This window comes from Salvelinus sp. IW2-2015, linkage group LG31 (genome assembly GCF_002910315.2).
Source record: "Salvelinus sp. IW2-2015 linkage group LG31, ASM291031v2, whole genome shotgun sequence".
Taxonomy (NCBI): domain Eukaryota; kingdom Metazoa; phylum Chordata; class Actinopteri; order Salmoniformes; family Salmonidae; genus Salvelinus; species Salvelinus sp. IW2-2015.
This window is the reverse complement of record NC_036870.1, coordinates 15,651,400-15,675,064: the sequence shown is the minus strand read 5'-3', so window position 1 is coordinate 15,675,064 and position 23,665 is coordinate 15,651,400. Positions and strand designations below refer to the sequence as shown.

General features: G+C 42.1%; 1 protein-coding gene across 1 annotated transcript; it reads right to left on the bottom strand.

Annotated features, from left to right (window-relative positions):
• Positions 1-1,242: 1,242 nt before the first annotated feature.
• LOC111955958 (transmembrane protein 222) lies at positions 1,243-23,637 on the bottom strand. The gene is made up of 6 exons (XM_023976351.2): positions 23,475-23,637; positions 18,568-18,652; positions 12,524-12,555; positions 9,775-9,871; positions 8,563-8,693; positions 1,243-7,013 (listed from the first exon to the last, which is right to left on the bottom strand). The coding sequence occupies exons 1-6, from the start codon at positions 23,588-23,590 to the stop codon at positions 6,926-6,928; spliced, it is 549 nt and encodes a 182-aa protein (XP_023832119.1). The 5' UTR covers positions 23,591-23,637; the 3' UTR covers positions 1,243-6,925.
• Positions 23,638-23,665: the final 28 nt, after the last annotated feature.

Here is a 23,665-nt window from a genome sequence, read left to right as displayed (position 1 = left end):
GCAGGCGGGAGCATAGTAAACTGGCTTCCAGTGTCGCTTCTGCTAGCTAGTAAGGATGAATCCGTTAGGGTGGGTGGCGAAAAAAACTCAGATAATACTTTTATTTCCCTTTGACCCACATTCAAGTGTCACCCAAGCATGAAGATGTCGTGCTCCATTAGTTCATGCTGGGGTCCACATGCAGGAACGCCCCGAACTGCGGGTTGCAGTTGCACACTGTTGACTTCAACAGCATGCCTACACTGGATGGGAGAAAGAAACGCAACTATTGAATTTGACAAAAACCTTTAAAAAATGTAGGAGTTGGTTCAGTGTCTTCTTAGATTTCAAACATGGAGCTATTTAGCTCACACGATCCTATTATTAGTTAATAATTATTCGATAATAACCTAAGTCATCTTCACGCTATTCGATAGACAGGTAGGCTAAAGATTTCACCGGTATGTTATAATAACTGGATGCGCAAAATGGCCAGAATTAGTCATACACACGAAGATGGAGAACTGACACATTCCCAGATCCTTGTGGCATGACACTTGATTTGAACTATTGTGGGGCACTGAATAAGCACCCATGGGGTCCACTTCAACAACGTTTAAAAGTTCTTCATTAAATGTTTTGAGCCATCGGGTTGAATACATCTCAATACTCGCCAAAGTCATTGACATTATAACAATGTTATAACAATGAAGAACACAGGCTGTGTATAAAAAAAATTCTTCCACAAGCGAAAGGTTAATGTATCCAAATCAATAAAGACGGACGCACCTTCAAGCATTTGCAGATCAAAATCTGTGCTACAGAAAATGCGGATAGAATGGTGTCAGATAGAAGTGCCCTCCTCTCTCACTGTGATATTAGATCAACAATGCTTTTTAGATGGAGGGGGAGCGGATCTGGAAGGGGAGCGGAGCATCTGTCTGCCCACCCCTCCTTCCCCAATGCTCTCTACAGAAAAAGAGAGAAAGAGCATCGAGGGTGTTTGCAGAATGATGACAAATGGCAATTGAATCCGAGGTTGTCCTTTTGACAGCCAAGTGTTTACTCTGAAATATGATACGAATGGTTGGATCAGTGGTGAAATTGTTAATTTGACTTTTTTCCTTGACACAAATTAGGCTAACTATAATTTTGCGCACATGTAGTACTAAACCTATACTGTACGAGTAGGCRTAAGTAATATGATCCAATACTAGCATAATGTATGCATTATTTCTTTAGAAATTCATCACCAACAAATAGTTACAATAATAAATGTTTTTATTGGTATCATAGTTACATGTTATTTAAATACAATCATAGTTCACTCGGTCACTTGCAGATTATTTCATGGGAAAACTGAACTCCTAATCTTCAAGGGATTAAAATAACAACATAAGGGTATTGGTGTTTATAACTTGATATGATTATTGGCCCTCAGTCATAATAGCATCCCAACTGTCTTTTGTTAGCAAGACAATGTGTGAAACCACAGGTGTCCACATTCCACAACCCAGCTTCTGGTTACAACCAGGGGGAAAGAACATCTAATATGAATTCAACTACTCTGAAGAGTGTTACTGATTCTAGAACATAACAGAATTTGAGAAAATGAGGGGTTCCATTGCACAAAAACATGTCTGGCTCCTCTGTTTTCCATTAGTTAAATAAAGGTTAAATAAAAATAAAATACAAATTATAGGAAAGGAGCAAGGTTTTCAAATGGAATCAAGGCCACAATTTATATCCAATTGTGCCTCTAAATTCAAAAAAGACCAGTGCTTCAGTCAACCTCTAGTGTTTTGAGAATGATCATCTATCATAGACATTGTCCAAGGATGCTACTAACAATAAAAAACGCCACCTAGCCTGGTACCAGATCTGTTTGTTCTGGATAGACAACTCCTATGGCCATTGGCATGCCAGCACAAATAGATCTGGGACCAGGCTTGGACATACCATACAAAATGGATGATGTAGTACACACAAACAGAGCCACTTTAGGCCCTTTGCACCATTTTCAAAACTACTGACTGAAATTATACACAAGTTTGAGAGTGCATCTTTAACTACAAGCCCCACTGTTTGTTCACAAGAAGCAGAGCTATTCCCCTGCATCTCAGATGATGCTCATCACTCACCGACAATATCAGTCATCTTTGACATCAGGAAGGAGGGACAACCCTTCTGCTGTTTTAGTTTTAATCTACCTTTCTATTATATGGCACCTACACTCTTAGGAAAAAAAMCTAAAAAGGTTATTTGGCTGTCCCCATAAGAGAACCCTTTAAAGAACCATGTTTGGTTCCAGGTAGAACCCCTTTGAGTTCCATTTAGGACTCTTTCCACAGAGGGTTCTAAGTGGAACCAAAACGGGTTCTCCTACGGGGACAGCTGAAGAACCCTTTTATCTGGGAAAGACTGGTAAACAGAGTCAACTATGGATAATTTAAAAGGTCTAATAAAGTCTAGTGTATTATATACAATACCTACAGTTGAAGTCGGAAGTTCACATACACTTAGGTTGGAGTCATTAAAACATGTTTTTCAACCACTCCACAAATTTCTTGTTAACAAACTATAGTTTTGGCAAGTCAGTTAGGACATCTACTTTCTATAATTCACTGTATCACAATTCCAGTGGGTCAGATGTTAACATACCCTAAGATGACTGTGCCTTTAAACAGCTTGGAAAATTCCAGAAAATGATGTCATGGCTTTAGAAGCTTCTGATAGGCTAATTGACACCATTTGAGTCAATTGGAGGTGTACCTGTGGATGTATTTCAAGGCCTACCTTCAAACTCAGTGCCTCTTTGCTTGACATCATGGGAAAATCAAAAGAAATCAGCCAAGACATCAGAATTTGTTTTTGTAGACCTCCACAAGTCTGGTTCATCCTTGGGAGCAATTTCCAAATGCCTGAAGGTACCACGTTCATCTGTACAAACAATAGTACGCAAGTATAAACACCATGGGACCACGCAGCCGTCATACCACTCAGGAAGGAGACGCATTCTGTCACCTAGAGATGAACGTACTTTGGTGCGAAAAGTGCAAATCAATCCCAGAACAACAGCAAAGAACCTTGTGAAGATGCTGGAGGAAACAGGTACAAAATTATCTATATCTATAGTAAAATGAGTCCTATATCAACATAACCTGAAAGGCTGCTCAGCAAGGAAGTGCTCCAAAACTGCCATAAAAAAAGCCAGACTACGGTTTGCAACTGCATATGGGGACAAAGATCATACTTTTTGGATAAATGTCCTCTGATCTGAAGAAACAAAAATATAACTGTTTGGCCATAATGACCATCGTTATGTTTGGAGGAAAAAGGGGGATGCTTGCAAGCCGAAGAACACCATCCCAACCGTGAAGCACGGGGGTGGCAGAATCATGTTGTCGGGGTGCTTTGCTGCAGGAGAGACTGGTGCACTTCACAAAATAGATAGCATTATGAGGGAGGAAAATGATGTGGATATATTGAAGCAACATCTCAAGACATCAGTCAGGAAGTTAAAGCTTGGTTGCAAATGGGTCTTCCAAATGGACAATGACTCCAAGAATACTTCCAAAGTTGTGGCAAAATGGCTTAAGGACAACAAAATCAAGGTATTGGAGCGGCCATCACAAAGCCCTGACCTCAATCCTTTAGAAAATTTGTGGGCAGAACTGAAAAAGCGTGTGCGAGCAAGGAGGCCTACAAACCTGACTCAGTTACACCAGCTCTGTCAGGAGGAATGGGCCAAAATTCACCCAACTTATTGTGGGAAGCTTGTGGAAGGCTACACGAAACATTTGACCCAAGTTAAACAATTTTAAAGGCAATGCTACCAAATACTAATTGAGTGTATGTAAACTTCTGACACACGGGGAATGTGATTAAAGCAATAAAAGCTGAAATAAATGCTTCTCTCTACTATTATTCTGACATTTCACATTCTTTAAATAAAGTGGTGACCTCAGACATTAAATGTCAGGAGTTGTGAAAAACTGAGTTTATATGTATTGGCTAAGGTGTATGTAAACTTCTGACTTCAACTGTATATCAAACATACTGTCATGGACAATTTACATCATTTTAGAAACCCCTTTGTTGTAATAAGTAAGTGTATCTAAATGTATTGTTATAGGTAGTCATCTGCTATGATATGCAGTTATCAGCAATTCCCCAAAAAGCCACAGGATTCAAGAAAATAGTTATGTCCACAGAGACATAGAACATGCAGCCAGGACATGCACAACCGCACCTCATGCATCCACACACCCACACACTTCCATTCCCTCATGCATTCAGGCACAAACTTGCTTCATTGCAGAACAGTGATGAGTTTTGATATAATATAGTATGGTATGGTATTGCATGTAGAAAATTAAGGGAACTAAGGAGGATAGTTAATTTACAATATAAATTATAACAGGAAATTAAAACAGGATATTTGAGATTATACAATGTTACTTAAGACAATATCACTCGGTCTAATATTTGCACATGAACATGAAAGGAAAAATATGAGAAAGAAGCCATAGTACCTCTAGGCATAAGCACACCAAAGGAGTGTAAATACCCTATAAAGAATTGGTATCTTGGCATAAAATCGCCAAACAGCTACAGAAGTAGTGTAAAACTGCCTTGACTGTGAATGTCATGGAAAACAAAAGGATCTTTAAAAACCTACACAAATATATACGATTTTTTTGTACATACAATGTGGGGTTATTGCAGTAGTAGATCAACATCGATCACATTTGCTGGAATTTCAAAGAATGAAGTACGACAGGAGAGAAAGCAGGAATGTGAAAAGGGCTGCATGGAGATGCATTGACATTTCACAATGTCCTTCTAATCTCATCTGAGACAGCAGGAGTGGCACTCTGGCACAGGAGGAGAGGAGACCCCAGGATATTAAGCCAAAGACTTGAATGCTTTTCACACTATCGTGCCAACCCAAACCAAGCTGTGCTGGCTCAGACCTTTTTCCTTTCAGCACGGTTGCACATTATGCTGGATGCGTAACCAAGCCAGCTCAGTACATCGGTTCAGTCCAGTTCGGTAGTGTGACAAGGGTATTGGTGTGTTCAACCTGGAGGAGCCAGCAGGCTACCTGCTGCTTCTGGCAGCTCCATGGCTAAAGAGTGAAAGCTCAAGGCTCAGCGCTTTGTGGTTTCACTCCAAACAATGAGGGGATTTGAACCTGCCACCGCAGAAGGAAGCCATGGCAATGGATTTTGTGTGCAAACCATCATCTAGGATTAGCCAGTGTTTGAAAGTAGGCTACTACATACAAAATCAATATAGATGGTATAGTCTAAAAATGTAGTTTGATATAAATTGAGCCATTCATGTACATACATCCAGGAAGACCCATGATAGAAGACCATTGTTTTTCAGGCACCAACTATATGAATTGATTTCATTTGTTCAAGAACCCAGTCAGAGCTAGGATTCAGAGGTACTTATTTCTTCTAGGGCACATTTTGATGTTGGAGTTTGAGTGTTCAGGATCAGAAAGTGGTGACCCCTCTCCTGTAGGGACTGGGAAGCTCTCCATTTAGCACACTCACATCCTAGAACACAGAACACAAATGAACTCTGCAGCATTCCAGAACATCATGCATTCCATTCCCATCTGCAGGTGGAGTCCAGAGTAATGAGTCCAGGGTTCCACAGAGGTTACCATGGCCACTGTACGAAGTATCCAAATAATCCAACACACTTAATGAGATTATCTGAAATCTATCATCTATAATCCCGTTTTGAAAACGAGCCACCATTAAAATGGGTCTAAACATACAAATGTCAATAGAGTTAAGAAAAAGACAAATATTTAAATAAGACGCAGACAGAAGCAGTTCAACTACGCTCATAGATATCACACAAGATGAGGCATCACTTGCTTATAGCAGAGTTTTGAGAGTTGTTATCCTGGATACAGTCCATAGTAGTAAATAGATAGAATTCATTGAAACAAACCACTCTTGGTGAATCACAGGTTATTAAAAGTTGCAGTAATAGGAAGTGTATCAAACCAAGCGTAAAATGCCAATGCAATAACACATTCCTTGAAAGGCATTAAAGTGAAATATCAAGATGGAGTATTTGATTTATCTCAGAGTATGTGGAAGCACTGAGTCAGTGGATCGTCATCATCGTCCCATGTCATTCAAATGGATGGTGGGTGTTGGTTTCAGCATGGCAGAGAGAGAAAGGCAAGGATGCTGCTGTCCCTGTGGGAGACAGGACTACTACCCCTGAAAGAAAGAACAACCCCTACCCCCTCCACCACTACCATCGCTCCTGTAGTCTACAGAACCGACAACATCCTCCTCCTCCACATTCCTAGGTAATGGATGGTTATGATGGTCTATAACCATATACTAGGCCTTCATTGAAAATCAAAACATTTGAAAATTGCATAAACATTTATGGAGTTGGGATGTTTGTGGGGGACATTAAAATATTTAAAAGTAAGCTACCGTCCATCAAGAACAATTACTCTCAACCCCAAAATAAACAAACAAGTAAAATTGCCATCCAAATGTATTCCAGCTTCAGTAGGGCGACGCCACCAGTGAAAGCCAGGTTGCCTGGTCCTACAAACAAACAGGCTTTGTGCTTAGTTGAGTGGAGGATGTTTTTGGCCTTCTCTTCATTGTCCTCTCATTGGTTTGTATGTTGCTGGGGTGTCACAGTTCCATGTGTTTTTTCCTCTCCATCCTCACAATCAGAGTTGAGGAGGTGTGACACCTCCCACCTCAACCGTCACTTCCAACCTGCAAGGGGTTCCAATTCCCTCCCTCCTTGTTTGTCCTCTCACCCCCCCCCCCCCCCTCCCCTCCCAATCTCCCTCGCCCCCCTTCTGCAGGGAGTCCATCCCACTCCCCCCTCTGCTCCTTGCTCCCTGGCCACCCTGTAAGCTGTGTCCTCCCACCTGGTTGGCTGGTCACTTCAGGTTAATGGTCAGAGCCACAGTTAGGATGATACCCAGCAACATGAGGAAGGGAAGCCAGGTCTTCAGGAACCCTGCACAGCTGGAAAGGGGAGAAAAGGGGAGACAGAGATGGAGGGAGAGTGAGAGACAGAGAGAGTGGGGGGGGGAAAAGAGAGTGGGAGATACAGATGGGGAGCAGAGAGAGAGAGAGAGAGAGAGAGGGAGAGAGAGAGAGAGAGAGGGGGAGAGAGAGAGGGAGGGAGAGCGAGAGGCATTGGCTTTCTGGAACAACAACAATAACAGAAGACGTAAGCGATCATATGAGGTCTGAGGAGTGACTGAGTGAAAATCAAATTTTTCACCTAATTTCCCCCATAGGCTTGACAGCACATGCCTGAGATGGCACGCACTTAATTACAGAGGCTCAAGTGGTTGCCATGACAACCTCTTAAGATCCAGCCAGGCCAGGGTCATGTGACACGTCTGTCCAACCAACCAACCAACCCACCCACCCACATAGCTACGCTCCAATGTCCATACTAGGATGAGTACCAATCAGATTGCCTGCATACATGGGTTCACTTTAGGTAGTATGCTAGTGGGAAGACTCCTGCCCGCTACCACCCTCACAGGATGGGGACAAGCTGTCGCATTCCATCAACCAAAACATACCACTGTTTCATCAGACTCAATCCTAATATCTCCATAGAATCATCAGGAGGCCCTCTGTCTGTCTGTCCCTCAGAGTGTTCCAGGATTCTCTGTATTCAGGGGAAATTCAGTGACATATCTATCAGCCCCTGGGACCCAGAGAGTACAGAGCGTACACATACCCAATATCCAGCCCTACCTCACAGTTCTGGCCCTAAAGAAGTTACGTCACAGTGCTGTAAATCTTAACAACATCAATGCAAATGCAGTCTGGAGGAGTTTCTTTTAACCTTTTCTGCAGCTGTATCTCAGTACCTGACGTGCTTGTCATCACTGAGGGAGAGCAGACAGAAAGACAGACAGTATCTCAGTACCTGAACGTTGACTTGTTCATCCACTGGGGAGAGCAGACAGAAAGACAGACAGACAGTATCTCAGTTACCTGACGTGCTTGTCATCACTTGAGGGAGAGCAGACAGAAAGACAGACAGTATCTCAGTACCTGACGTGCTTGTCATCACTGAGGGAGAGCAGACAGAAAGACAGAGACAGTATCTCAGTACCTGACGTGCTTGTCATCACTGAGGGAGAGCAGACAGAAAGAACAGAGACAGTATCTCAGTACCTGACGTGCTGTCATCACTGAGGAGAAGCGACAGAAAGACGACAGACAGTTCTCAGTACCTTGACGTGCTTGTTCGTAGCTGAGGGAGAGCAGACAGAAAGACAGAGAATACCTGACGTGCTTGTCGTAGCTGAGGGAGAGCAGACAGAAAGACAGAGAATACCTGACGTGCTTGTCGTAGCTGAGGGAGAGCAGACAGAAAGACAGAGAATACTGACGTGCTTGTCGTAGCTGAGGGAGAGCAGACAGAAGACAGAGAATACCTGACGTGCTTGTCTAGCTGAGGGAGAGGAACAGAAAGACAGAGAATACCTGACGTGCTTGTCGTTAGCTGAGGGAGAGCAGACAGAAAGACAGTCCAGTATCTCAGTACCTGACGTGTTTTCCGTGGACTAGGGAGAGCAGACAGAGGTTGATCATGTTCCATGAGGTCTTGTTCTCATAGCGCATCAGGTTCAGAGCCATGGCCACATGGGAGTGACAGTTGTCACAGCAGAGGTTGTGCTGTGGAAGGGGTACAATCAACATTTGTATGGTGAGGCACCCTTGGAACAGTTTAAGGGGTTAAGAACATTGCTCAAAGGCACAAAGGCAATGGTATATGGTACACTATATATACAAATGTATGTGGACACTTCTTCTAATTAGTTGATTCGGCTATTTCAGCCACACCCGCTGCTGACGTGTATAAAATCGAGCAGCCATGCAATCTCCATTGACAAACATTGGCAGTAGAATGGTCTTACTGAAGAGCTCATTGACTTTCAAAATGGCACCGTCATAGGATGTTTCCATGGCCGAGCAGCTGCACACAAGTCTAAGATCACCATGCGCAATGCCACGCGTCGGCTGGAGTGGTGTACAGCTCACCGCCACAAAGTTTAGAGCAGTGGAAACTTGTTCTCTGGAGTGATGAATCACGCTTCACCATCTGGCAGTCCGATGGACGAATTTGGATTTGGCGGATGCAAGGAGAAAGCTAACAGCCCGTATGCATAGTGCCAACTGTAAAGTTTGGTGGAGGAGGAATAATGGTCTAGGGCTGTTTTTCATGGTTTGGGCTAGGCCCCATAGTTCCAGTTAAGGGAAATCTTAACGCTACAGAATACACTGATATTCTAGATTATTCTGTGCTTCCAACTTTGTGGCTACAGTTTAGGGAAGGCCCTTTTCTGTTTCAGCATGACAATCCCCCAGCGCACAAAGCAAGGTTCATACAGAAATAGTTTGTCGAGATCGGTGTGGAAGAACTTGACTGGCCTGCAGAGCACTGACCTCAACTCCATCGAACACCTTTGGGATGAATTGGAACGACCGACTGCGAGCCAGGCCTAATCGCCCAACATCAGTCCCCATTGCAATGTTCCAACATCTAGTGGAAAGCCATCCCAGAAGAGTGGAGGCTGTTATGACAGGAAAGGGGGGGGGGTCCAACTCCACATTAATGCCCATGATTTTGGAATGAGATGTTCGACAAGCAGGTGTCCACATACTTTTGGTCATGTAGTGTACCTAGAATCCCAACAGATCCCCCTCATTCGAAATTTGGATTCAAACCAATGACCTTCCGCCTACAATTCCTTACCATTCTGTTTTTGTACTCCTCTGAGGCGTCTTGCACTGCTGTGTCCCAGGGGTTGGAGCCACTAGCATACACCTTGGCTACGTCCAGCATCCAGTATCTTCAAATACACAGAGAATCTATCAGAAACTAAAGCTACTACTACTCTGTAGCCTGGTTGGTCCCAGATCTGTTTGTGCTGTCTTGAGTTGGGTACACAGCACAAATAGATCTGGGACCAAGCTAACTGCTGTGCACAAGTGCTTTCATTCAAGATACAGTGGGGTACGAAATTATTCACACCCTTGATAAAGATGAGCCAATAATGACTGTATAAAATAATTACAATACTCATTTACATTGTATGCGTAAACCTTTTTTGAATTTATATTACTTTATACTAATACAATTGCTCAAGAACGACATTTTGTTCAACAAGTAATCTTTTTTTTCTTCCCACACACAAAAAGGTAGGGGTCAAAATTATTGACACCCCTAAAGATTTTTATAAATAAAGTAGTCAAAAATCTAGAATGAATGATGTCCTGAATGAATCGTGAATAATGATTAGTGAGCAAGTTACAGGAAGCTGGTGGTCGAGGAGGTGCGCAGACAGGAGGAGACTGCAAGAAGTGCAAAGGCTGTCTCTCTTGCTAAACAAGGGCAATGGACGCGGTGGGAAGGCCTGGAGAGGAGAAAGATCAACTGGAGTGAGCTTTGGCAAATGGAGGCAAGCAACATCAGCTTCATCATAAGAGCTGTTTATGATGTGCTTCCATCACCAAAAAACCTACATCAATGGTATGGCGAGGACACGACCTGCCCCCTCTGCCCAGCTCCAGCGACTCTCAGGCATATAATGACAGGTTGCAAGACCAGCCTCTCACAAGGCCGCTACACCTGGAGGCACAATCAGGTCCTCAAGAGCCTGGCTGCAGCACTTGAGACCAAGAGGAGTGCAACCAATTCATTACCTCCAAAAACAAGCAATCCCGTCAAAACAACAACATTCATCCGGGAGGGACAGAAAAGGCCCAAGCATCCTCCTACAAAGCCAGAAACTGGACACCTAGGCATGGCCCGGGACTGGAAGATGCTTGTCGATATTGGCCAGCAACTMATTTTYCCACCTGAGATTGCTTCTACCAACCTTAGGCCAGACATGGTACTCTGGTCCCCTTCACGAAAGGCTGTGTACATCATWGAGCTCACAGTCCCRTGGGAAAACTCTGTTGAAGAGGCCTACGAGCGTAAGAAACTGCGTTACACAGAGTTGGCAGCAGACGCAACTCAGCGTGGCTGGAATGCAAAAGTCTGGCCAGTTGAAGTGGGATGCAGAGGATTCGTGGCCTCTTCCACCATCAGGTTACTGAAAGAACTTGGAATCCATGGACAGGCTCTGCGGCAGACCGTCAGAGCAGTTTCTCAAGCAGCTGAAAGAGGCAGCCAGTGGATCTGGATCAAACGGAAGGACCCTTGCTGGGCTATAATTTCATGACCCCCCACCCCCACCTGAGAACCCAATTCAGATCCCTCCAACTTGAGGAGGGCATATGAGGTATGCGGTCAGCTGTAGGGCTGGCTCAGGGAAGAGGACGCCCCTGCCTTGCATGGTCCCGTGGGAAATCTTAATTGGGCATGGGACACAAGCTAAGGCTTGATCACCCTTTAGCTGSCCACCTTTGATGAGGGTGTTTAGTGATTAAAGGCCGAAACACCCACTGATTCGAAGGCACACTACTGAGGATGTGTCCCAAAATTGACATCTTAACCCAGTCTAAGAAATAAACCTCCCATGCCACTCTGTCAACATCACGGCAAATCTCATGTGAGTGCATACCATCTATTGGCACAATGGACAGTTTTAACATCTCGTCCCGTGTTTTATGATTCTGATTCAGAGGGTCAAAGACTATAACCCCAAGACATGCTAACCTCTCACCATTACCAAGAACATGTTTTGGGGCGGCAGTTAGCCTAGTGGTTAGAGCGTTGGAACAGTAACCGAAAGGATGCTAGATTAAATCCCCGAGCTGACAAGGTAAAAATCTGTCATTCTTCCCCTGAACAAGGCAGTTAACCCACTGTTCCTAGGCCGTCATTGTAAATAAGAATTTGTTCTTTACTGACTTGCCTAGATAAATAAAAGGTTCAATTAAAATTAAAATAAATTGGGGCGTATGATCTTTGACCCTCTGTAACTTGCTCACTCATCATTACTTATGATTCATTCAGGATTATCTGTAATCATGGTAGCATCCAAATTAATGTACAAGTGTTTGGAAACATATATTCTCATTTACAATAAAAGTGACTCCAAAAATCAAACAATACATTATTTACCAGTCATTTCTACTGGGCAAGACACAATCAGAAACACAACCAAACAAGTTTGTAGAGTCACAAGCTTCATGTATTCATTGCATTCTAGGAATATGGGACTTTGACTACTTAAAAAAAAAATATTTAGGGGTGTCAATCATTTTGACACCTACCTTTGAGAAAAAGTGTATGTTTTACTTGTTAAACAAAATGTCTTTCTCTGAGCAATTGTACTAGCATAAAATAGTAGAATTTCACAGAATTCTTTATTTTATACAGTCATTATTGCTCATCTTTATCAAGGTTGTCAATGATTTGGAACCCCACTGTTTGTTAAGAAAAGATGCTGAGATTTTAATATCCCTCTACTGATTTGACCATGAAGAAGACAATAAATATTTCAGTCATCAGGATAAGACTAAACACACCCCAGAACATTTCATTTACTTACTTTGTTGGTCTCCCAAAGGCCATGTTGTCTTCCTGCAATAAATCACAAAGAAAAATAACATGCAATATAATTGGTAATGCGTTCATAATATCAAACGTAATGAATGACAATGTTAAATCACCCTGAAGCTCACTTTTTGGGGTCTCTGAATTTTCATAAATTGAGCAGATATCAACAACAAAGCATATAAGGTGTTGAAGTGCTACAGGAAGCAGAAAGAGTACCCAGCAGGTGTTAGCCTGGCACTGGTGTGTGTGTGTTAAGGTGTCAGCATGCTTCAGTTTTGTTTTAGACTTCATTTCATGCAATTCTACACATTTTGCTGTTGGGTGGAGAGAAATGTTTGCAATTTGTCATATGATATCTGAGTGAAAGTTACTAACAAAATCAACGGGGCCCCCCTGTTGTACGTAATTCAACCATGATTACTGCAAGTTTAGGTAGCTGGCTAGACTAACTTACCAATCTAAAAATTGTTAGCTGACATGGCTAATTGAAAGACTGTCAGTGACTGACATAGCAAGAGAAAAACTGCTGATTCACAACCACATTTTGAAATTGCACCTTGTGTATTCTACTATTCCAACCACCCAAGCCGTAGACTGTTCTGCTTCCACTCGGCAAGCAGTACTAACAGGCTCCTGAACAGCTTCTATCCCCATGCCATAAGACAGCTAAATAGCTAACTAAAAAGCTAACACGGACTATCAGAGTTGACCTTTGTATCTTATTGTTGCAGTCTCTATGCACACTCACAGGGCCCTACACACTACGCACACTGATACTCCAACACACATACAAACACCATCAGTTGCTCATACACACATAAAATGCAAATACATTTCTACTGACTATACACACATCCAATCATCAAATACGCTGCTGCTACACTGTTTATCATAAATCCTGACACCTAGTCACCTTACCTCTCTACCTCTATTGATCCAGTATCCCTGCATATTGTAAATATGGTACTGGTACTGACCCTGTATATAGTATGCTTACTTACTTTATCATGTTCTTCGTATTTTATATGTTGTGTGTTTTTGTTCTACCTTGTTATTTTTTGTATTACAGTACATTGTTATTGATGACTGCATTGTTGAGCTTGCAAGAAAGTAGTGGTGACCTGTCAATCAGGGCAGGTGGGGCCCCAACTGATTTTTTTGTTGTTGCCTGTTTTGTATCTTATTTTGTCATTAATACGCGTCACATATGAGTTTGCAAACAATGTAAAAAATAAATAAAAATAATTGAGTTAATAAAGCCACTTTCTTGAGTAAGGCAGCTCCAAAATGCARGTGTTTCTGTCTAGCTCAGTGCTTTCTGTGGTGGTGGGGCAGCCAGTGGAAAATACGGAGCGTAGGGGTTGGTAATGTTCTGTAGTTGCACCGTGATTGGCTCAGTGTTCTGTCACTCATGGGGACACTACGTCACAGCAAAATCTACGGGGAGAGATCAAAAATTCAAGCCCCTTGAGTGCTGTCATTTAGTTATATCAGAAGTGCCCATCCAAGAAGGCTCAAGGTCATTTGCCACAGATAAAATAATGTCAAATCACGTTATATATACACCATAGCTTTGATTGGACTGATCATGTCCACATCATACTTTCAAAATCTTAGCTAGCAAGCTAGACAAGCAGTCATCATCATGAATCAAGTCGCAATCTACTGGAAATCCTTTTCAATCCTTGTTATATGAAGATAAATAATTAAGAGATATTATAGACAAAAACGTATCAGCCTAAACGTTGAAATCGCAAATTCAACAATGAGTGCTTTGAAAGGAATCAGTATCTAACTGCAAGGGTTGCGAAGCAATCACGAGCCTGCTATTTAGTGGGGGGGTGTGTGGTCCAAGTCTGGGTTTAAGGGCTCTTTTCCAAGCTTAAAAGGATAAACATTCACCTGCAACACCATGGGCCAGAAAAAGATTGTATACATTGGGAATGCTGTCAATCCAGAATGACTTCTGCCGTGTTCAAAACAACTGGAAACTCGGAACTGGGAAATCTCAGACCTCAGTGAGTTCAAGACATCTGGGAACTCTGAAAAATGAGCTCTGACTTTGACGACAAAGTTTGATGACAAAATTGTCCCGCAAGAAGGACACCTTCCTTTTCAAGTGAGCATAGCACAACAAGGTGAGTCCAAAATGTATGTTATGCTGCTGCATAAATTACATAATATGCAGGGAGATATGTATACTGTAGCTAAGAAAGTAAAAGTGTAGTTGTGTAGTAAGCTGTTAGTAGCCATGTGCCTCATTCTAATAATTTGGTCCCTTTCCCCTCATAATTTTGCCTACTGTTCTGACTCGGTGGTGCAGATGTAGCCTATAGCTTGTTTTAGAGAAATGTCATCATTAATATTGTAAGAGCTTTCATTGTTACAATCCGTTACAAGACCATGGTGCTTGCCTACGGAGCTGTGAGGGGAACGGCACCTCCGTACCTTCAGGCTCTGATCAGGCCCTACACCCAAACAAGGGCCTGCGTTCATCCACCTCTGGCCTGCTCGCCTCTCCTACCTCTGAGGAAGTACAGTTCCCGCTCAGCCAGTCAAAACTGTTCGCTGCTCTGCACCCCAATGGTGGAACAAACTCCCTCACGACGCCAGGTCAGCGGAGTCAATCACCACCTTCCGGAGACACCTGAAACCCCACCTCTTTAAGGAATACCTAGGATAGGATAAAGTAATCCTTCTAACCCCCCCCCCCCTTAAAAGAGTTAGATGCACTATTGTAAAGTGGTTGTTCCACTGGATATCATAAGGTGAATGCCAATTTGTAAGTCGCTCTGGATAAGAGCGTCTGCTAAATGACCTTAAATGTAAATGTAAATGTAATTGTCTGCTTATATGCCCCCTTTATTTATCCTATGGTTCTGACTTGTACAGGGAGAATACTGTAAGAATGGCCCATGTTCTGAATTCTGTCGCTGTACATTTCAAAAGTGCTAAACAAATAGTAATATTGACTACGTCCCTTCCAAGCTCGCTCATTAATGTCTTAATGGAAATCACGGATTGACTCTTATCCGCACGTCGTTCCCTTATGCCATAGTTTGTACATCCCAATTGTCAGTAGAAACCACATTAGTTTAAGCAAGTCAGCCATATCAGCTATGTTTTTTTGAAAGACAGTAAATGAGGCTGAATGAACTGTTTCGCTGCCAGACAAGGCTCTGCTGATAGCCAGGTGTAGCAGTGGTAAGGATTCACTCCATTGTGCTGAAAAGAAAGCTCTGCTGTTGGGACAGCTTTATGTGGGCCCTAACAGTTTGTGGGCACCGTTTKTYACCGTTGTCGTGCAATTAATGTATTGTTTAGTGCTGTGTTGTGTAGAGGCTTTGCTGGCATGCATCCCAATTTTTGGGGTGGGGACTTTGCCCCACCAAGATATACAGGTGAAGTCAGAAGTTTACATACACCTTAGGCAAATACATTTAAACTCAGTTTTTCACAATTCCTGACATTTAATCCAAGTCCCTGTTTTAAGGTCAGTTAGGATCACCACTTTATTTTAAGAATGTGAAATGTCAGAATAATAGTATTATTTCAGCTTTCATTTCTTTCATTACATTCCCAGTGGGTCAGAAGTTTACATACACTCAATTAGTATTTGGTAGCACTGCCTTTAAATTGTTTAACTTGGATCAAACGTTTCAGGTAGCCTTCCACAAGCTTCCCACAATAAGTTGGGTGAATTCTGGCCCATTCCTCCTGACAGAGCTGGTGTAACTGAGTCAGGTTTGTAGTCCTCCTTGCTCGCACACGCTTTTTCAGTTCTACCCACAAATTTTCTATAGGTTTGAGGTCAGGGCTTTGTGATGGCCGCTCCAATACCTTGAATTTGTTGTCCTTAAGCCATAACTTTGGAAGTATGCTTGGGGTTATTGTTCATTTGGAAGACCCATTTGCGACCAAGCTTTAACTTCCTGACTGACGTCTTGAGATGTTGCTTCAATATATCCACATCATTTTCTGCCTCATGATGCCATCTAATTTATGAAGTGCACCAGTCCCTCCTGCAGCAAAGCACCCCCACAACATGATGCTGCCACCCCCGTGCTTCACGGTTGGGATGGTGTTCTTCGGCTTGCAAGCCTCCCCCTTTGTCTTCCAAACATAACGATGGTAATTATGGCCAAACAGTTCTATTTTAGTTTCATCAGACCAGAGGACATTTTCTAAAAAAAGTACGATCTTTGTGCATGTGCAGTTGCAAACCGTAGTCTGGCTTTTTTTATGGCGGTTTTAGAGCAGTGGCTTCTTCCTTGCTGACCGGCCTTTCAGGTTATGATATAGTTACTTTTGTACCGGTTTCCTCCAGCATCTTCACAAGGTCCTTTGCTGTTGTTCTGGGATTGATTTGCACTTTTCACACCAAAGTACRTTCATCTCTAGGAGACAGAACACGTCTCCTTCCTGAGTGGTATGACAGCTGTGTGGTCCCATGGTGTTAATACTTGCATACTATTGTTTGTACAGATGAACGTGGTACCTTCAGGAGTTTGGAAATTTCTCCCAAGGATGAACCAGACTTGTGGACGTCCACATTTTTTTTTCTGAGTTCTTGACTGATTTCTTTTAATTTTCCCATGATGTCAAGTAAATAGGCACGGAGTTTGAAGGTAGGCCTTGAAATACATCCACAGGTACACCTCCAATTACCTCAAATTATGTCAATTAGTCTATCAGAAGCTTCATAAGCCATGACATAATTTTCTGGAGTTTTCCAAGCTGTTTAAAGACACAGTCAACTTAGTGTATGTAAACTTCTGACCCACTGGAATTGTGATACAGTGAATTATAAGTGAAATAATCTGTCTGGAAACAATTGTTAGAAAAATGACTTGTGTCATGCACAAAGTAGATGTCCTAACCGACTTGCCAAAACTATAGYTTGTTAMCAAGAAGTTTGTGGAGTGGTTGAAAAACGAGTTTTAATGACTCCAACCTAAGTGCATGTAAACYTCTGACTTCAACTGTAGATGCTAAAATCACCACTATAAGAAAGGCATTTCATTGTACTTGTGCATGTGTCATGAAATGTTGAAACTGAAACTATTCTAACTCTCAACAGTAAATTGAGACCCCGACTGAGTTGTTTTGGGAAATTGAACCCCTACAAAAGGGGGCCGCGGCCGCCAGTGCCCTTCCCTGAGCTTGAACAAACATTATGCTATCATTTACAAAAGCTCATGGTGACAAAGGGGTTTCGTCTTTAGATCTTACAGACCAGGGAAATCCTACTGTAGGGTGTATAGATAGTCTTTCTTATTCAATTTAGCAATCCCAAGGAATGGAGTTTATTGTGGGGGCCAACACAGTGTGCTTGTAGCAGTGTGCTAGTAGCAGTGTACTTGTTGGGGAGCTTCAGGGAGTTAACAGCCCATATTGAACTGTTTATTGATCCCTGAGGGGAYGTGTATTTCCCTGACAAGTTCTTCCAGGAAGGCCAATGTAATAGTGAGCACACACACACACTGCTATTTAGACTCTTCTTCTCTTGAAACCGAGTCCCCAGTCGAGTCCCAAGGCAGCGCCCGCAGTAATAAGTATGATATATATATATCAATCACTGCAAGGAGCAGCACTTGACATACGACTTCAATAAGGTTCTGCTTGCAGACCTAGTTATATAGATCTATAGTTCACTACCTCTACAGGCAGCCAATAGGTATTTCAATGTGGTTTAAAGCCAGCTCTTCCAATTTATATTTGCCTGTTCCCAAATCTGTTTGTGCTGTCTTGGCAACTCTTATAACAATACTTATAACAAGTATTACAGACAAAGCTCAATATCCTGGAACAGAGAACTCCGGTTTCCCCCCAAACAAGATTAATCTACAGGAGTAGGTTTAATCTGGGTCCTGGAAATGGGCCCTAAATCTATGCAAGTGTGTGTAGTGTGTCTAGGCCTATCAGGATTTCAGCCAAATGATATAGGTCAATTTTCTTCTGCCGCTTGAGAGAAAGAACAGAAAAAGAGGGTAGTAAAAAAACTGAAGAAAGGAGAGGAAGAACACAAGTACTCACAGAGACAAAGTAGGGCCCAGCAAAGTCCCGGATGATACCAGAAGAGGTGCAGATTCCCATGTGTCCAATGAATGGTAGCAGCCATCTGCAAGGGTGCAACTTTGGTTTTAGAAGTGGTGGGAACATAAGGGGGTCTAAAGCTCATTTCCTGCATTTCTACACAATCCAATATGACGGCCCTTCTAGCCGTCTCTATTTAGAACAACAATATTGTGTTGCACCTTTAACCATTAGCCTAACAAATGAACAACTCTTTAAAAAATTAAGTAAAAAGACTCGATTGTCTTTATTGAGACATACTTTATATCAAATTTCAGCCAGACCGCCTAGCCAGCACGAGCCGCCTGCACACCCAACCCCCACCAGTCTACTCAATAACTTAACTCTCCCAACACAATTTCCTTCCCACTTTTTTTCCCAAGGTAAAGGCTTGGAAACAAAAGTAAACAAAAACATACAAAGAAAACACATACACATTAACACACAGAAACAGCACATCCTCCTTATAATTAATCTCATAGGCCTAATAATACTGTAGAGCTCTTTTTACTTGCACACAATATAGCTGGGTTACCCCGTCCTGCCCCTAGGGGTCCAAGGCCCTACAGCGTCCCAACCAAACACACCCTACTCAGCTCTAGGATCTAAGTGAAACATTAATTATTGGTTTCAGGTGTGTTAGACCAAGGCCAGGGTGACAACCCACAGTAAGGCAGACCCCCAGGGCCAGGACTGAGTAGCCCAGCAAGTAGGGATCGTCTAAATAGATATCTCCCCTGACATGGGCATGTTTTCAATAGAGAATCCTTTTGTCATACAGTATTCCATATAAGGCATCCAGACAATTATGAAAGTTGCCCAGTCTACCGTTGTTCTTGTAATACATCAAATCTAGTGATACATAACTTGACATTTCTGCTATCCATTGTGACATTGTGGGAGGATAACCAACCTTCCAAATAATAGCAATGCATTTCTTAGCCACTATAAATTCTTGGTTATACAGTTTCTTCTGATAACAGTCTCCAGTATCAGCATTTCCAAGCAAACAAAAATAAGGAGAAGGGAGAATCTCTAGACATGCTGAGACAAAAGAACATACTCTTTGCCAGAATTCAGCCAGCATTCCCAAGACCATAACATATGCAAATATGTCCCCTTTTGTGTTTTGCACCTCCAGCAGAGGAATTACATTTCTGAGTGCATGATATTCAGTTTCACTGGCATATAGTACGTTCTATGGATGGTCTTAAACTGCAGTAATTCATGTCTGAGATTATATGAACATGACTGGGTATTCAAACATCTGTATCCATTCATCATCATCAATAGCGTCTACCAGGTCTTCCTCACATTTTTGCTTTACATGTTTTGAGTCATCGGGAAAAGCCTCTATCAACCCTTGATACAGTTTAGAAATCAACTTGAAGATTTTTGTCTGACTGCCTTAAAATAGTTTCAATCTTTGAAGCATCTGGGTTGTCCAGTTTTTGTTGCACAGAGRGAATAAAGTGTTGTATCTGCAAAAGTTCACATCAGCTCCATCACAGACTGGTCTTCCCTGGCTGCCTGAACCTGCTGAGACCCCTGTCACCATCTGATCCTGCTCAGAATTACCTTACATTTATACATTATATTGGGGGCGGCAGGTAGCCTAGTGGTTAGAGCGATGGGCCAGTAACCGAAAGGTTGCTGGATCGAATCCCCGAGCTAACAATGTAAAAATCTGTCGTTCTGCCCCTGAACAAGGCAGTTCCCCAGTAGGCTGTCATTGTAAATAAGAATTTGTTCTTAACTGACTTGCCTAGTTAAAATGTAATCAGGAACAGGATTTTTTCTTCTGGTTAGGCTATATTGATCTCTGGCTCCCTCTTTAGTGATTTGTGTGTCATTTTCTTTTAATCACAGTTCTTAACACGTCAGACAAGCTCAGTAGCCTACATATAGTTGATTTTATTCGAACATAGACACACCCTATGAACTGTTGGAATCATGGAAATAGAATGATTATTCTAAWTCTATAGTTAGAATATAATAGTAGGCACTTTAAATACAGTGTTGTTTGACATGACAACGAATGAAAATGCCAGTGTAGGAACCAAAGTGTTGATAAGTGTTTCCTAGTGTACCCTATAATCTTTGGCTACATTTCATGTTCTCTTAGCTACATCACATAGCTAACATATTCATGCTTTACATATTCCTCTTTGATTTAGAATGCTGATTATCAGGCTGTATAGCTAGTTACGTTTGCTCTGACTCAGTACATTTATTACCTAGCTATCCATTAGCATTAGCGGCTAACAAGATTTAGGCCCAACTTGCGAAGACAACATAGCTGTTTGCAGATGTAAGAAACACAAACTAATAGTGTAATTATAGAATGCTAGTGGATTTCTATTAAGCAGCAAAGTGAAAACAGCATCGTTGTCATCAACATTGTTGCATGAGCTGCATTGACCATGCAGACTGTACGCAAGTGTCTCGTGGTCAAAKRCGCTTCTTGAGTGACAGGGGGCGGGGATAGGTATTTTGCAGTATTACTTTAGCGCCTTGTTGTAAAGACGTTGCAAGTTTTGTAATATTTTTTCATTTGTTTCACTCTGCCAATTAGGTTAGTATTCTGGAGTAACTACAATATTGTTGATCCATCCTCAGTTATCATATCACAGCCATTAAACTCTGTAACTGCTTTAAAGTCACCATTGGCCTCATGGTGAAATCCCTGAGCGCTTTCCTTCCGCTCCGGCAACTTAGTTAGGTAGGACACCTGGAGCTTTGTCGTGACTTGGGTGTATTTATACACCATCCAAAGTGTAATTAATAACTTCACCATGCTCAAAGGGATATTCAATGTCTGCTTTTTTATGTTTACCCATCTACCAATAGGTGCCCAACTTAGCGAGGCATTGGAAAACCTTCCTGGTTATTTGTGGTTGTATCTGTGTTTAGAATTCACTGCTCGACTCAGACCATACCGATAATAGTATGTGTGGGGTACAGAGATGAGGTAGTCATTCATAAATCATGTTAAACACTATTATTGCACAAAGAGTAAGTCTGTGCAACTTATTGTGACTTGTTAAGCAAATGTTTACTCCTGAACATATTTAGGCTTGCCATAACAAAGGGGTTGAATACTACTTATTGACTCAAGACATTTCAGCTTGTCATTTGTAGTTAATCTCGAAAATATAATTCCACTTTGACATTATGGGTTATTTTGTGTAGGCCAATGACCAAAACATCTTCATTTAATCCATTTTAAAATGCAGGCTGTAACACAACAAAATGTGGAAAAAGTAAAGGGGTGTGAATTCTTTCTGAAGGCACTGTAGCCTAACTGATCAAATGAACAGACAGACAGGGCAGTGTATTATTCTCTTACACCACGATCACACTGACAGTGTCATTGCATTTTGGTACACCAGAAGTACATTAATCTCCAATGGAACGCTGTGTTTGCCTTGCAACATTGCGTTGCAGAGGCTGTTGCAGTGTGTTCTGTGTGGTGCATGCATTGGATTTATCTAACATATGCATCAAATTGTATGCTTGACTTGACAGAAATAGTAGCAAAAGGTGAATGTTGTCCACCAAAAATGTGGGATTACAAAAGTTTGACAACAGAATTCATTACACAACATTGATGCAATGATGATGTCGGTCTGATMGCGGCGTAACTGCATTGAGTTACAGCGATTGCACTTATTTTGACCAGGGCCCAAAGTAATGCACTACATAGGGAAAAGTGTGCCATTTGGGATGCAAAAACAACATTCTTTGCTCATACATCTGGCAGCCCACTAGAGCATCTCGCTGATTCATCTTCATATAATTGGCTTATACCAATGATACCATTATATTATGCATTCAAGAGATGCTCTTTTGCAATAGTGAAATGTAAAAAATGTAATAAAATGTATGCACTCTACTGTAAGTCGCTCTGGATAAGAGCGTCTGCTAAATTACTAAAATGTAAAAATGTAAATGTAAATGGTGCAGGAAAGAGGGGCAGGACACAGAGGAGGCACCCTAGATAATGTCTGACCCAATAGAGAGTGCAGTGCAGTCGTGCCCACCTAAATACTAGGCAGAGAGATTTTATGTAGGAGCGAGCTGGTTGTTGGGGAAAAAGCGGGTGGTGAGAACTGTCTCAAATGGCACCCTATTGTCATTCATGCACAAATTTTGACCAGAGACAAAAGTAGTGCACTATAAAGKGAATAGTGTGCCATTAAGGACGCAACCTGTATCTGTCTCCTCCTTGTTCCAAAAGACACTCCCTACAACACTACACCACAATCAGATTTAAATATAGCTAATAAAATACATTTCTGTTTTGAAACAGCCAAACCATAGAAATGTGTTTTGGTAGCCTGATAAAAACTTCTGATATGCAAAATGCCAACAACCTGTCTGTGAGGATGATGTCACTTTAAACTACAGTAACAGCTTGTGGTTTTGTTACTATGTAGCGAGTTGCCTCGCTGAAACTGATAGATTGCATCAAGCCACTCTGACACAAAGCCAGCTGGWTGGATTAATCATTAGAATACATTGCAGCCATTTCGCTAAAGTTATTGTAACCTAGCTTGCCTGTGTGCCTTTACGAAGCCAGCAAAGGCTAATTAGCCCCTGGGCTATGCTGTCAAGTGTCCCTGACTGTGTATGTCGGATAAGAAAAGCCACCGTTTTAAATTTGACAAGCTTTGTCCTCGGAACATATCGGTATTAATAACCGACTGCGAGGGCTTAAACACAGCTGATAAGCGAACTGATAGCAACTGGCTAGCCAGCTAGCAAACGTTAGCTACGGAGCTGTCACCAATAACTCTCCCACACTGATTATGAATCACGCACTAAACACGACAAAGCAGACATGCAAGTTTACTCCGGGAACTCACGATAGTACGGGGATAGGTGTCCACACGATACAGTAGGGGTAACGACTCGTATCGGGGTTTATTCTTTCAAAGGCTATGTGGTAATTCTTCATGGTGTCTATTTCGACATCCGCCATCACCAACTGTGAAAAATGAATTTCATTCGCCCAACTTCCTGGCAACCAGCTTCTCCACAGACAGAACAATGAGAT